The sequence below is a fragment of the Lepisosteus platostomus genome, chromosome 11, assembly GCF_059453375.1.
Source record: "Lepisosteus platostomus isolate fLepPlt1 chromosome 11, fLepPlt1.hap1, whole genome shotgun sequence".
In the NCBI taxonomy this organism is placed as follows: Eukaryota; Metazoa; Chordata; class Actinopteri; order Semionotiformes; family Lepisosteidae; genus Lepisosteus; species Lepisosteus platostomus.
Window position 1 is genome coordinate 27,039,805 of NC_142621.1, and position 16,331 is coordinate 27,056,135.

At 35.3% G+C, this 16,331-nt stretch overlaps 1 protein-coding gene across 2 annotated transcripts in view; it reads right to left on the minus strand.

Moving 5' to 3' along the window:
* lhx4 (LIM homeobox 4) overlaps positions 1-16,331 on the minus strand; it is a 51,829-nt gene that overhangs the window by 18,494 nt on the left and 17,004 nt on the right. Inside the window, exons 1-2 of one of the 2 annotated variants that reach the window (XM_088598959.1) lie at positions 14,715-14,996; positions 7,732-7,903 (exon numbers count right to left, since the gene is read on the minus strand). In XM_088598959.1, coding sequence (XP_088455085.1) covers positions 7,732-7,903; positions 14,715-14,793 — 251 coding nt within the window. In that variant the 5' untranslated portion in view covers positions 14,794-14,996. Of the gene's footprint in view, positions 1-7,731; positions 7,904-14,714; positions 14,997-16,331 lie in introns of those variants that run through there. The other variant, XM_088598958.1, reaches the window with a different exon arrangement.

The following is a 16,331-nucleotide window of genomic DNA, read 5'->3' on the forward strand; positions in this document are numbered from 1 at the left end:
AAACAGTGAGGATGCAACTGTGGCAGACAGTATGAAAATAATGGAGGCTGAAAAGTATTGGTGCCAAAGTCCGCAGTTAGAGGAATAATTAAGAAATAGCAAGCACATAATTTGACTGAAACCTTTCCAAGAAGTGGACATCCATAGGAAATATGAGGCAGATCATGCAGGCACATTCTTACATACAGTATGTATTATTTGGAAATTGGAGACACATGCAGAAGGAAGCACATCTCTCTCACACAATGTATCTAATATTTTCTTACTATATTCTCTTATTTGTTTTGCATCACTGTTATGATACTATATCTTTAGTGTTCCTCTATTATATCTCAATTTCTTATATACATTTTTCTACCCATACCTCTAGTTCTCTTCCTTATATTTAATGATATACAGTAAATATAGAATGCATTTTAGGCATCTAATCAGGTTCTCTTGTCCTGTATGTTCAAAAAGGCATTGTACAGTAATTCCTTTGATGAGCTGGTAGGATTCCAGCATGCACATGGGTCGTAGCCCTGGTTTTCCAAAATGAGCAATACATGTGTGTCCCTAAAACGTTACTATATACACTGCTCAAAATAGTTGGATATGAAGCACAGTCATGGAAATGGTTTATAAACACACTGCTTGTAACGAGACCCAAAAACCCTGGTCACTGGTCTGAAATATGATGTATTGTTTGGTTGCTTACTTCTGCAGATAGATTATAATAAGTTCTGAACATAAATTTAAGTAAGAATATTTTGTGTCGACTTGCATGTTCTTTGGGGTTTTCTCTAAGTTCTCCAATTTCCTACCAAAAAGTTCCAAAATACATGTTGGGTGAGGTGAAGCGGAGTATCTTGATTTGTTGTTACATCTGTGTACTCTACAAAAGCCCGTTTCAATGTTAAGTCCAAGCTTGTACCGAATACCTCCAGGCTAGCCTCCAGCTCATAGGGAGCTGTGGTCCTCAATAAAAAAAATGGCTTCTGATAAGAGATGGATGGACAAACATGAATTTTTAGATTGAAATACAACAAAATCTTTACATTTCTGGAAATCGTGTTTTCCAGATACGCCTTGTTTATTTGAATCCAGCAGTCACCGAGACACTAATTTAAGTAAAGAGGGTACTTGCTGCAGTGCAGTGAAATGGGAGTCCTGAGGCTGCCTCAACTCTACAGTTTATGGCTCACAGATAGTTAACTTATTGGCTTATTAAATTTAAAATGATAGAACAGAGCATGTACAAAGATTATATGTGATATATCTATCACAAGAGTTCAACTCTGTTGGCATAGATTGGCAATAGAGTTATTGTCTGTGCTTCACTATTCTAAAGAGAGTTAATTAACTGATTTGGTTTACTGTTGGGGTAATTTGTAAAGTATTGTTTTCTTCACCAACCTGAGTACTTCCGTGTTGTGGAATATGGCCCACCTTTACATTAGGATGAGAAACATAAGCATTCAAATGAGGACATTTGTCTGCTAGTAGCTCAAGCAGTCATTGCTTGAAGGATCCCAAACACAGAGGGTACTTAATTCTCCCTCCTGTTCACAGCCTTAAAAGATATTTGCTCCACTATTGTCTGAAGGGAATATACTGTAAATCTCAGTTTAATCGACCTGGTAAGGGACAACATTTAAGTTTATATTTTGGTGTTGGTCCTCATGTCTGACAACATATGCAATTACAGTAGGTATCTCAGTGTATAACAAGTCAAGGCAGATCTACAGATATTTTTAACATTTAGAGTGCACCTCATGTATGCGCACTTCCCACATTTCTCTCACAAGACATCAGACATTACCTGAAGCTGAAGGTGTCAATCTACAGTACTTTAGGACAGGCCCCAAACTGATTTCCAGATTACCAGACCTCCAATGATTTATCCAGTATGGATGAACCTCAGAGCCTGTGGGATAGTAATTCATTGTCCACACATGTATTTACCTGCACAGAGTTTGTCACTGTGTGCTTGGAAGAACAACAATCGAGGAGGCAATAAAACTTGGAAGGAGTAGCACGAGTGCTGCGTTTGAGACAAAGGAATAGTGTAGAGGAATAGTTAGGGCTCTGGGCTCTTAATCGGGAGATTGTAGTTTTAAGTCCCCACAGCAACACTGTTATTGTACTTTTCATCAAGGTACTTCACCACAGATGTTCAAGTGTGCACATCTATATAAATGGGTTTTGATTCTGGACATCGCCACACTGCTTTTTAGGACAAGATGGAAACACAAAATAAATCTGACAAATTGAAACCATAATTTGCAAGATGGCAGAATCAAAAGGCAAACAGACAAGACGTGTCACCTATTGTAGCAATCTCATACAATGGGTAGCTTCCAAATTTGAATTTCATTTCAGCTGAAGTTAAAGTTTATACATCAAGTGCCTACAAATAAACAAGCCTTAAGAAAAATTATTATAAAAAGAACATTCAAAACCCTTTTAACCAAACACTAAAAAGTAAACATCAGAATCTTACTTTTTTCAAGCAGTCTTGAAATTAGCAGATGTCTTGCATACAGTATACCACGTCATATACTGTAGATGCACAAATACCAGCACAAACATACAATAAGGCAGTAACTTCAGATCTCTAAAACTGAACGTCCTGCCATCAGTACACCTTTTAAATTTATTACATGTGACTTGAGACATACGATAAAGTTATTGTTTCATGTATTGATATATACAGAAGTAATAAAGCAGCTTACTTGCCCAGAACATCTGATCGGTAGCATCTAAAATCTTTTAGATTTAGAGCAAATATCTCCATTGGTTGGTGTGAAATTGTACCAAAGGCACTGTCTAGAAGAATATGTTGTAATAAAACACAAAAATAAACTGTGAAATCTTACATCAGAGCTCACAAAAGATTTAAGCATTTTTTTGTAAGATTTAGAAATTCAAAGCTGGTATAAAACAAAGAAATGATGACAGTATCAGAAGACGGTATTGTTAGACAAAACCAACATTTCAACACATTTTTCCGCGGAATTAAAAAAAAATCAAATATTCAACATTAAAATGTTTCTGGCTTCATTTCTGCAGAAAGCTTTGGTAACAAAAACTAAGAAAAAAATTGTCATGAACTGTAAAGGATAAATCACAATGTCTAGATATTTTTGCTCTCATGCAATTGCTTTATGCTTCAGCTTTTGATACAGTATTGACATCCATATTAGTTAAACGCAAATCAATCAATCAGTCAATCAGTTTTAATTTTATGGAGTGCTTTTTCATGGTAAGGACCTTCTTAAAGAGCTTTATAAGTCATGCTACATTGGAGCAGAATGGGACCTAGTGCGCAAAATGACTACGTCTCTATATTTAAATATTATTGTTACTGCTGCCACTTTCCTGCTGCGTGTGAACCGTTCCTAAGCAAGAGGCTTCTGTAGGACTGAGACCGCTTGGGCACCGACTGACAAAGGAGTGACATTTAAACTGCAATGGAAAAGGGAAGAAATGGAGGACATGCAAATGAAGCCTTTAACTTGTCTTAGTATGACAATACCCTGAGACAAGAAATCCATTTAGTTGCACTTCTTTAAACTCTTTCTAAACCAAGAATATCCAGTTTTATGATATGTTGGATAACACCAATTACAATACTCTAAATTAAGTCTTTCTAGTACATTGTGCATAATTTTCCTTGATTTAAATTACACATTTTTCACTATCTACCAAAGCATTCTGTTTTTTACTGCCTAGCAATGTCTTCATTATGTAGAAAAATCTACAATAAACACCCAGAACCTTTTCCTGCTTCCTGCTGCTCAACAGGATCCATATAGAATATGTTCCTACTCCCTCTATAGACTGCTTTGCAATGTTTGTCAACATTAAATTTAATATGCCTAGTGTCTGCCCAATCCTGATTTTTTCTAAGACTTCGGATAATTCTATTTTTTACACCCTACCTGTTTTTTGGACTCCCCTAATTTTGAATCATGAGCAAATTTAATATGTTTTCTTACTATATCTGGATTGTTCCTTGATATACAGTAGATCAGGAAAAGCAGCTGGCCTAAAAAAGAACCCTGCTGTACACCACTACTTACATCTGTTCATTCAGAGGTTATATACCTTAAGAAGATGTGCTATTTCCTGTTTATTAACCAGTCCTTGTTCCTCGTACAAGCATTAATTAGATTCATATTGCTTTTCATTAGGAATAAAATGTTTTTCTAAGGTTTTCTGTAAATCTAAATATACTGTATAACATATGTCATCTGTTTTAGTGTTATCATCTGCCCCGTTGCTGGTGTGAAGAATTCCAGCTAAATAAGAACTTCCCTGTCAATCCCATGTTGCGAAATTCGTTAAATGCCATTTAATATTCTTCTAATTTAACCATATTGTTTCCATAACATTAACAAAAAAGGAAGTCTGCTTGGTCTACAATAAGACTGCTTAGTTCAGTTCTGTCCTCCTTTTTATGAATAGGTGTTCAATTCAGAATTCTGTGGTCTGTAGGTACTGCTCCAATTCTATGTGAGAGTGGACATATCCTAATTATGAACCTGTGAATCAGATCCATCATTTCTTGAAGACTGGGAAATACAGTCAGACAGAAGCAATTTATTAGTTTTTAGTCATTGTAACCCATGAAGACCTCAATGCCACTTATACTTAAATTATGAAGTACTATATGATCTTGTTATATAGCACAGGACATTGATGTCTTTTAGTGTAAAAAACATGCATGTCATGTTAGTTTAGCATGCTTACTATGTCTTTTCTTTCCTATATTGTTAGTGGTAACAAATGTTTTCATTATTACCGTAGTTAAAAGTCACCCCAGCCGTTAATCTAAGCAAGTTTTAAGAAGTAATTCATTTAGACCCCTGAACCATCCAGCACATCTCAGCACTTAAAAATTCCCAATTTATTTTCTACCTATTAAAAGTGCACTTTAGACTGAATATTCATTTCACTTTTATAAAGCCATAATGTGTAGTTTTGCCAGACCTCACAGATACATCCTTTTCTCCTATTCTGACTAAAGAAATTAATAGAATTAAAGCCATTTATTATTCTGTAATTAACTGTGAAACTCTGTAATAAACTGTTTTTGGATAACACAACTGCTGTCTTGATTCCAGCCTGGAACACCCTCTGTGAGGAGTTTGCATGGTTCCCCATAGGGCTAAACCATTCAAAATCCATGAGATTAACATTCAGAAATAAAACTAAAAAGACATGTACATTAGACTTGTCTAGTAACCCTTGAATAAAGTCTAGAGGCTTATGAATATAAAGGCAGAAAAGAGGGCATTTAAACCCCCTAAGAGGAAAATAAACACAAATATTTGATATTGAACAAAGGGTTCGAGCAAATAATCACATTCTGACTCTTTGTGTTAAGGTACTGTACTGTACATATGTAAAACATACAGACTTCTTCTAATGACCAAGAACTAGAACACCAAGGTGGACAATGATCAGAATGTGCCGTTACTTGGACTCTTTTCTGCATAAAAGGAACACAGGGAATATAAAACTATTAATAAAAATAGGTCACCACTTTAGGAGTAATTGATAATTATGGTGATGATGATGGTTCCCGCAACACCGTATGGTATAAAGGAGTTTGGTAAATGACACGACGTGACATGATGATATTATTATTATTATTATTATTATTATTATTATTATTATTATTATTATTATTATGCTTTATTATGAATTAACATGTCAATACCTCCTAGTCACAGCAGGAACCAAAATAATGGTGAGGAATACATTATCTGAACTTATATTCGTCAATATTTCCATTTTAAAATAAAAAATAATATTTGTGTGCGTTTTCCATTGCACGGGGACAGAAATCGGTGAGCATTATTCACAGAACAATGCAGATAGCCACTTTTGGAATAAAGATCAGTTCTGCATAAACTTGCCCGTATTTGTTACTTTTTACAATACTTAACACAATTGTACAAATAGTGTTATACACTCTTCATCGTGCTTGACAGAAGAACAGTAAATGCAGAACGATTTTTTAAGTATTAACATCAATTAAAACAAAAACATTTATAATTAAAAATATTTGTGCATTACACCTTTTTATTCTGATGCTTTGCCACAGACCGTCCCAAGCGAAGACAGTAAGTTAAATAAGTCAGTGAGTAATTACTCGCGAAAGAACAATCGAAAATATAGATTTACAATGAAAATAATTACTTAAAGGGTTGAAGATCTTAGCGATTGATTTTCTAATGTGAAAAGAACGAACAGCTGGAACGGACAGTGAACAGAAAGGGTAAAAAATAAGTTGTCCAAAGAATATGAAGAAAAATGTGCTGAATTAAGACCAGCTTCTGGATACCGCTAAAATGAGAAACGTCTCATTGTAGTTCTCACTGAAAGACAGGTAACACGTATCAACGTGATGAAAGCGATGTTATTCCTAAACCATTCTGAAAGTCTATTTGCGTGTCTTTCAGTTTGAATGTGATAGGCAGCGTCTGAAAATTTCAATTTGCTACGATACAACCCTAGCTCCCGTCAACCCAGAACAAGGCCAGAGGGTCTCTAGGGATTTCGAACTGGATTTGAAAGAAAGGCGGAAAAAAAACTCAAATTAATGTCTAGCAAGTCACGGATTTGTGTTAGTGAGCAAAAGCTCTATCTGCTCTTGTCGGATACAAAGTTGTGTATAGGTATTATCACAGTTTACACTACAGCATCTTCGAATGTACCAAATCTATAAGCATTATTCATAATTAGAACAAACGTTAACAAAATCTGAATAAGAACGTACAGTATCTAGGCATCAAATAGGAACAACTGCAGTACTGTGTCTTATCGATTGAGCGTTGCTTTAAGGTACTTGCTATGACTAGTAATTTTTCGAAGATATAATCCACAGCATGCACTTAACTACTTATTTCAATGTATAAACGTGCACCTTAGTTGTGGTTACAATATATCTATGATGATCCGATAAAAGAAAAAAAACTATCTGAAATGTCACTTTATAATCATGTGTTATGGTATGATTGGAGAGTCAGAATAAAATCGTATAACTGCTGATTTAAAAATATTCTCACATGTTTGGTGTTAATGAAAATGCGAATGAATTCTGGAAAACACTCAAAGCCACCTTCTACTATCAGTGCCCTCATCGGAACGAGTCTCGCGTGACACCGTATTAGTACAGTTAAATTATTATTTCATTCAACTAGCACACAGGCTTCCTTTTCCTTGTTAACATTTAATAATAAACACCAATACAGAGTGAAAATATAAATATAAATACAGCGACGTAAAACGGTGTTTAATACTCAATCTACGAGTCTGACTGGCTTCGGTTGCATTCCTACCGTACAAGAAGACATTTCAAAATAGGATTCGCACAGAACTAGAGCAAATGAGAAGGTTTTAGAAATGTCGCCGTGAACCTTAATCTTAATTCTATTAAGACAGCTAAACTATACATATTCCCCTTTAAAAAGACTTCAAATAAAACAATCAAAATATGTATTTTGTAAATCATATTCAAATATGGCAGTGTTACGAAAACATAATGGTGAAATTGCTTACAAACTTGCTTGCAAATAAAAATAATTTACAAATCCAGTGGAGTGCTTTCTCCACTGACGTGCAATGTTTTTACGTTTTCGTGTTTTGCCAGTGTGAAACTACTTGTGAGGGGAAAAAAAAAAGACAGACAAGCAGGACACCGTGTGTGCGGGTAGAAAGCACGGAAACAGTCCCACTCACTTGAAGAAATCCTCTTTGCAGTAGACGTTCCCCGCCCTCGAGAAACACTTCTCCGCCAGCAGAGCGTGACAGTCGGCGCACTTCAGGCACTTGGAGTGCCAGTGTCTGTCCAGCACCTTCAGGATAAACTTGTCTAGGATGTGTTGACTGCAGCCCGCGCACTGGGGAATTTCTGCAGGAGAAAAAATAACAAAATGCAGCTTAATTTATTCCATCTGCACAAGGGCAATTGATATAGAAATGGTATATGCCCCATTCTTTAAACCACTACAATAAAAGCAAAGAGAAATGTTCCTTGAAAACTAAATTACAATATAACGTATCATTGAGGAACAAATTAAAAACAATGTAATAATAATAGCAATATTTATCAAGATCAAATGCTAGATGGCCGGTAGCGATATCAGTCATTTTCTTTATTTTTCCTAATTGGCGTGCTCGATTTTAATTAAAATTGTGGCTAATTACTATAACAGTATTATATAATAGACATATGTCATATAATTATTATATATCACAAAATTAAATATTGGAATCATCAAACGTGTAGGTTTCGCCACTGAAAATGTGTGTACGTTTATGTATTACCTGCAGTGAATGTGCGCCGTAACTCAAGAAAATAAGCGGTGTCTCGCGATAATTTAGAGATTTTTCAGAAGCTGAAAATAATAGAAATACCAGCATCTATTCCTAATAATGACTCACACGTTTTTTTTAAAGACCAAAACATATTTTTCTACTGATTTACACTTTGAGTGTGATTAAAAAAAACAATTAGCAAAAATCAGTGTTCTTCTGTATAAACTCCATTGTATTAATGGTAGTTTTATGCAAAGTTACTTCTGAACTTAACGTTTTTGGCAAATGAAGGACTGATCAATAAAGCATTTTTTCACCATTTACTCTACAGTGTACAGTACGTTTATTGGGAAGTACAGGAGTAACGTCTGTATGTGGGTATGTGTAAATGTGCAGTATACAGTACGCACACATATAAGAAAAACCTGGCGATGTTCTCGTTATTGTAACAAATACCTAACCCTGTTAAAGTTTAAGAACAGCTATCTTAATTAATACAAGTACTGCAGCCTATATTAAATAAGCCATTCCGCTAAGCACTGTGTATATGAGAGTACTTAAAATTTCGTATTCAGTTTTGCTCACACCTTAAAAACATAAAGTAGATTGAATTTGCTTCTGGAGGGAATTTCGTGGTCTGCATGTACTGTAGGTTTTGCTCAATTAACCTTCTTGTCATGTACAATTGCTTGATGATTTTTTTTTTTTCACGAGGATGACAAAGATGAAACTGTCCTACATTTTTTAATTCATAGAGTTCCTGCTTGCTGTTAGGCTGTTTGTAATTAATTGCATGCGTGGCATATACACCTAATCATAAAATTAAATCAATGTTTAAATGGCGTTTTGACAGATTTTAGCTTAGAGATGTCCCACGTCTAAGGTTTGACTGTGGGGCACATGTCTAAATGTAATAACATCTGTACCATGGAGTATGGATTTCGGTTTTGACCAGACTCTCACACGAACTGATTTGACGAAACCAACCCTTAGACTTTCAATACGTCTATTCCGGTGATTTCAGAATCCATATAAGATGTACAGACTACATGAAGCCTCGACATCCATGTACGCAATATTAAACAAGGGTCAGTAAAAAACAATGGATTTAGGTCCAACAATGGATCCAATGGACCAAAGAGAGCTATATTTCTAATATATGCTCTAAATCACTCATCCAGTGGACCCCACGTACCAAAAAAGGGGCAGGAAATTGGGGCCAGGCTGGTCACCTGGTATGAAATCCCCTTTAAGCACGTGTGGACCATCCTAGATCGATCACGCGAAAGCGTCCCCCATGTTGCCTTGCGTGGTGACTGAGCTGAAGGACTGGGTCTAGTGTCACCCACCTAGAGCATCGATTTCAACGCAAAAGGTGGACTGGAACTCCCTTAAACTCAACACAATTCAACACAAAACCAAGTTAATGTTTTGTGTAACTGCCATCGCAATCAATACGCTCGATCTCCTCTTTTACCTTTATGGTGGAAACTTCCTCAAGGCCAGTGTCCGCCCTTAGACTGTATGATTGATTTCTACTGTAACTGTAGTTTCTGTGTTTTGTTGCTTTTGTTACACCTACTGTGAACAGTACACTACAGCTCTGCATTTTTAATTTTTGTAACATTTTGTTTTGGTTGCAGTATCATTTGATGCTACAGTATATTAGTTCCTTTCGTTTACATTCCTCTGTATTATATAGTCCTGCATTAAAATGTTATTGTTCATTGTCTGTAGCCACATTGGATAAAGCCGACTGTTAAATAAGCATTTTCCGTGGTCACAGAAAATTATTTTGAAAGTGTTTACAGTTTTGAAAGCTGAAAAATGTAGAGCGTAATTCAGTAGATGAACAGAATAACAGGAGTGAAAACGTATGTACAGTAAGCGATGGGCAATACCATAATTTTAGAAAATACATGACTCTTTTATGATATTTCTGTTCGGCTTTGAAAGTGTAAGAAAAATAAAAATTAATATTTTTAACTTTTAAATTATGTATTTTGCTCAGTTTTCCGCCATACCAAGATTTTAGGTGAACTAAACCTATATACACCACGATATAAACCTCAGGTGATTTTGAAAACAATAAAATACAAAGTAGTTATATATAATAGAAAAGTACATTTGAATATTAATACTAAAATGGGCTCGTACTGTCCGTTTACGAATAAGACAGCAATAAGATCTTACATTAGTTTTGTTATGAACGACACATCGAAAACACAATTTCTAATTTTCCCACACTACAAAATTATTTTTTGCCGTAATAAAAAAGCTGTGCAACGATGTCGGTGATGACGACGACAACAACAATGGTGTGTTTATAAAAATGTGTATTTTTTGTTTGCTAATCATAACCCAGAATTGTGTAGTACCGGTTTGTATGGTTTAAACTTACAATATTATACCTCTAACAAAGCAGGAGTTTGAGGTTAAACCAGGCTATCGCTTAGTTCGTATTAAAAAAAAATCTAATATTTGAATGTAGTGTATGTGAGTACTGTTACTTTCAAAAATTAACAATTAAAAAAAATATATTTAAGCTTGACATTTTTTGTAAACAATACATGGTATATTAAAATATATTTTTTAACATTTTAATTTTAAAGAGCAGTTTTATGTAGCTTAAATCCAGCAATGAAACTTGCTTTTGTTAACAACCCTGTTAAAAACATACTTGTTAGATAACGCAATGTTGGGTGTTTGTGTTAAAACCCTTAAACTATTCCTAGAAAACGTCAACGAATCACTGTTCGCCTGTTATTTTCTAAAGATACATACAATATCTGCTTAAAATGCCTCTTCATGTTCCATGTTCTAACAAGTGAAACTACTATACTGTCTCGCATCTCTTACAGCAGGTCGGGCGTTTTTCAAGTTAATCAATAATGCTTTTTACTTGCTTCACAACTCATTTAAAATGTGAGTCTACACTTTTAAAATAAATTGAATAAACATTGCGTTGCATATCAACACACGCTAAAATGTCATAAATCTGAAATCGGAATACCATTGGTGAAAGGCTTCGCTTAGAAGAAATTACGACTTCAATTTATAAGTGGAAAGGAACTCCATGCATGCTATTCCGATGAGGAGGGACTGCATATACTGTACACATTAGGCCATATTAATAATGCCAGTTTCTGACGGACAGCTGTTTCTTATTGTATTTTTAAGCCTCATGTCCCATTTGAAATTGTGAAAAACATTGTGAAATATTGTTTCATATTGCAATAAAAGCCGTTGCCTTACGATTTCTGGATGTGTTTTCTTAAAGGACAAAACTCCCGGCGAGGTGCTGAATGGACAGCGCCGTCAAAGTTCTATAAACCAACAGAGTTACTGACCTCTGTAAAGTTCCCATTTCCTCCCTCGCCAGAGCGACTTAGACCTGTTCTACTGTCTAGCTCTCGTTTGCTTCAGTCTCTGGATTCTCGTCTTGAAGAATCCCACACGGGTTTGGGTATCCTCACCGGTCTGCTGACGTAGCCTAATGTCCATTGTACTGTAGATAACCTCAGTTCACCTGGGACTTGAGGCCTTAAAGCTTCAAAAATCTGTTGTTACTTCACGGCGACGCGCCGACCAGAAACCTGACACCTGTATTCCACTTTCTACTGACATTCGACTCAGCGCCACAATGAACCGTAATCTGGGCGCATTCCACGAACTCTCTTTCAAAACGGATGCAATGTGCACAACACTGAAAACAATGTCTTTGAAAGGCTCAAAATATAACATATAAATTCCAGACAAGAGAGAGCCCGAGACCACATTACAATGGACCTTGGATATTTGAAACTACGAAGTCAGTTCTACGAAACTACGAGTTTGTCAATTCTAACTCATTTGTAGGTTTTGTTAGAAGAGAATGAGTGTTAAAACCATAAGGTTCAATATTTATTATAAAAAACATGTTTATAGATTAAGGTTAACATGTTTATAAATGATTAAATATTTCAAAAGCAGTAAAAATATTTAAGAATATATTTTGTAACGGTCAGAATATTCTAAACATAATCGTAGTTTCAGTATTTCTTTTTTCGAAAAAGTATCACTATTATTATTGTTGCTATTAGTATTGCAACAGTTCTCGGGGGCGTTGTAAAACATAATATCAAACGCGTGGTATATTTTGAGTAAAATTACATTAGTTCTATTGGTTAATACAAATAATAATAAAAAGGTCCAAATGCAATTCTTCTGCTGATAATAATATTCGTGTATCTATATTTCCAGCTAATTATTGTTAAATTTTACGTAACAGAAGAAGACGAAAAACGAAAGAAGACGAAAGATATGACGACTATTTGTCATGTAACTGTTTTAACAACCGTTTTTCATAGTTCGTATAGAGAAGTAATTTGTAAACTAAAAATGTACATATAACAATTTAGAACACGAATTCTAACAGTTTTTCACATTTGACAAAAGTCAGTATGCTGCAGTTTTAATGAGTGGATATTTTCAGATAGAATTTGTACATGTATATATACAGTATATACCGGAGCCCGAGGGTTTACTTTTTTATATATGTTTAGGGTACATTGTACAAAATATGTTCAACAAAAGAGTGAATAATCATATTTAATTTTTAGTATATTAGTACATACATTACTGGTTTATTTTATAATATTACCAATGAAGAATAGTCTCCTGCACAACATTTATAATATGCTGTACTATTACAAATAGATCCAGTTAAATAATAAAATGCTAATATAAATCAATATCAGTATTGGTAGATTCCCGGTATACTCTGCTTGAAATGCAAGGCGCATGTGAACAGTTAGTGGTCTCTTAACCGCATGCTTAAAAATTAAGTGGAAGGTAAACCAAAGAATGGAATTAACTTACTTATGAAATGATTATTTTGAAAGCAAAGTCCTATTTCGCAGTAAATCAAAATAAACCTCATTTCTTGACTACAGAAGGAATGGGTCGAAGATTTATAATTAGACCGAGAATGTATCTGAAACAAGCTTCATCTTGATTGTGTGATCAGATTATGAAGTAGATTAACATCTCGCAAATAAAGAGCAGATGTGAAGATAATAAGTATTTCTTTACTTCGAATCTAATGGAGATTTACTGAAAATGTATTCCCTTAATGGCATTTTTTTCTTTTTCGGCAAAGCAATAATTTTCTGAAAATATTTGTAAGAGCTTATATGTCTCGTTTCAGTCTAACATCCTATATGCATGTTGTTTTTCACCTTTTTATTCAATTAAATATAATTTAATATGTTGTATATTTCTAAAGACCTCTTTTTTACTTACGTGAGAGTTAGTTTGTAGAGTTTATATTTAAGTTATAGGAGGTATTTCATAGTAGACTAAACAATATTGAAATTTCATTTTGAATTAATTTTATTATTATTGAAAATAATACTGTTTATTAAATCAAATTTCTATATTACTTTATGAAATAACAGTATTAAACAGCAAAGATCTTCTTCTTAACTCACAATTAATTAATAATACAGAGAGGAGATTAAAAATGCTGTTGTTAGTTTTAAACTTTAAAGTCGTCAATGCTGTTAGTCGCAAAGGAACAAGCAATAGGTTTATTTCATGCTGAAAAGAAAAAGAAAACAACGTTTTGGCCGTGGAGCCTTCTTCAGGTGAAATGCTGAAATGCTGTTAGTCACCTACTTTGTGTTTATGACTAAGTTTCTAATGCAGGTCTGTGGAAGGCCGATACAGCATGAAACATTATTGCCAGTAACAGTAAAACAACAGTTAAAACTGCAACATTTGGGATTTGTCGCTCATGACAGCTGGGGGTCAGCTATAGGGAGAAGCGAGGAAAGCCCGCAAAGACATAATGAACTCTCTGTTATTTACAGAATTGTGTCATAGAGCAGAGAGAGTGGATTAGTGAACAAGTGTCACAATTAATCCTTCCTTTACAATGTACAGTACCAACCTAGCGACTGACGGAGATCCAACACAGTAGCGAAGGGCATAACTTGACCACAAGCTTGACACATGATAGAAGTATCCTTGCACACACAGATAAGAACGTAATTCAAAAATCCCCAGATAGCACAAACACATACATACACACCCATATATATATATATCAGAAAAAGTAAGACACAAAATACTAACATTCACCACTCTAGCTTTGGAGGGCTTTAATCCGAAGAGCCTAAGAATGTACTGTATGTACATTTGCGTATGCACATATAAACCCCACATCAAAGAACACGTTTACATACTGTATATATACGCATAACACAAAATCCTACTGTCTCCATCCATTTCTTCTTCCTTCATTTTGCCTGTGCGGTTTAATTAAAAGCTACGATTCCCTCGCAGTGCTCTGCAGCATTTCAAACCGTATGTCTGCCAGTTGCTTTATTAATTAATCAATAAAAAGGAAGAAAATTCCTTACGTTGCATTGGCACTCCAAGCAGCTCTGGAAGACCCTTAGCTGGACTCTCTGCTGCTAGTGCAGCTGCACTTTGCATCATTGTGTTCCCCCCAAAAAATATGTTTAAAAGGCAACAGCAATTATAAGCAAGGGATGAAGAGTTCTTCTAGCGAGAACATCAAAATAAAAATATAAAGTATGCACAGATACGGCCCTCTTATAGCGTAGATACGTGTTGTTTTCCCGATCTTGCAGTCGTGGGATAATTTTATCCTGGGAAATTCGCGGCGCCTGCGGGTTCTTGCTTGTGGTCTTTTGGTATGGATCGGAGGCAGCTTGATTCATTCACACTGCAGGGGCGACCATGACGTCACCAAAGCCACAGGCCCCGCCCATAAGCCAATGGGAACCCAGGGTTTGCCACAAGTGGGCGGAAGTGTTCCCTTAGTAGGCGACAGGTGAGAATAAAGAAGGAGGGGTTTCGGGAGTAGGGGTGGGTGACACGGAAGCAGCACCTTGTAGGGTTTAGCCCATAAATACAGGGCCTAGAGCTTCACACCAATGACATACAGTAGTTTCCTGGAGCTGCATGAACTTACCAGCTGCATGACTTACGATTTGCGCACAACTGCTTTGTTGATGTCTAGAAATTTGTATCATGGGAGATTCGTTTTAATACGTGACTCTTTATAGACAATAATAGCTTGGATCACAGCGCGTTTGAAAGAATTTTGCAGAATGTACTTTTAACTGCAACAAAGAAAAAAACTGTTAAAAAGAGGCTTACCAATCAAAGCATACAAAATGGTAACAATTACAATAATGGAATTATCGGAGTATTACGTGGACTTTAATTGAATGAAGATAAAACCTTTTAAGATTTCTTCTGCTACCTCTCGGGCTATTTTAAAAAGCAATTGTGTATCTTCACATGAATATGAGATGCAATATTTCTAAGAGGAACCTAAAATTTGGTAATCTGCCAATAATTAGTATTTTTCGAGAATTTCGAAGAATATTATCTATTATTATGATTAAAAACAGTTTGCTAGAAGCCCATAGCCTGCCTTAACTTGTTTAAAAGCCTGACTGTTTATCCTGACAGTCTTCATTTCCATCTGGTAGCCGACCGACTGGTCTCAGATAAAATATTCCCACCGGAGAGTTCGTAGTTCAAGCTAAATGAACTCCGTTTTCGCATCCAATTCTCTTCAAGGATCGGCGGAGACACTCTACATTGCTCTCAGTTAAACGTCATTACATGGAAAGCAACCGTCTTGAATTAAACAAATATTCCTACTCCTCTCTGTACTATGTCTCTGGAAAGAGCAAAGGTGTCAACGGCTATACGCCTGCTTTGAACCTAAGTGTGGCCTCCAGTGGGTCTATACTATATCTTTTCTTTCTTTATTTGAATGAATCCTTGCAAAGGTATTTAAAAAACATGAATTATGATGATTGTATTGTTTTTTTTTCTATTGTGGGCATATTTCATAAGTATTATATAACAGAATAGAAAACATGCTATGTTGAAATCTTAACTTAGAATGATTTTAAAAGTATAGTCTGTTCATACACAGTATTGCATTCATTAGACAGGTACATCTTTAGTACAGCTTCATTTGTTTATGAGTCATT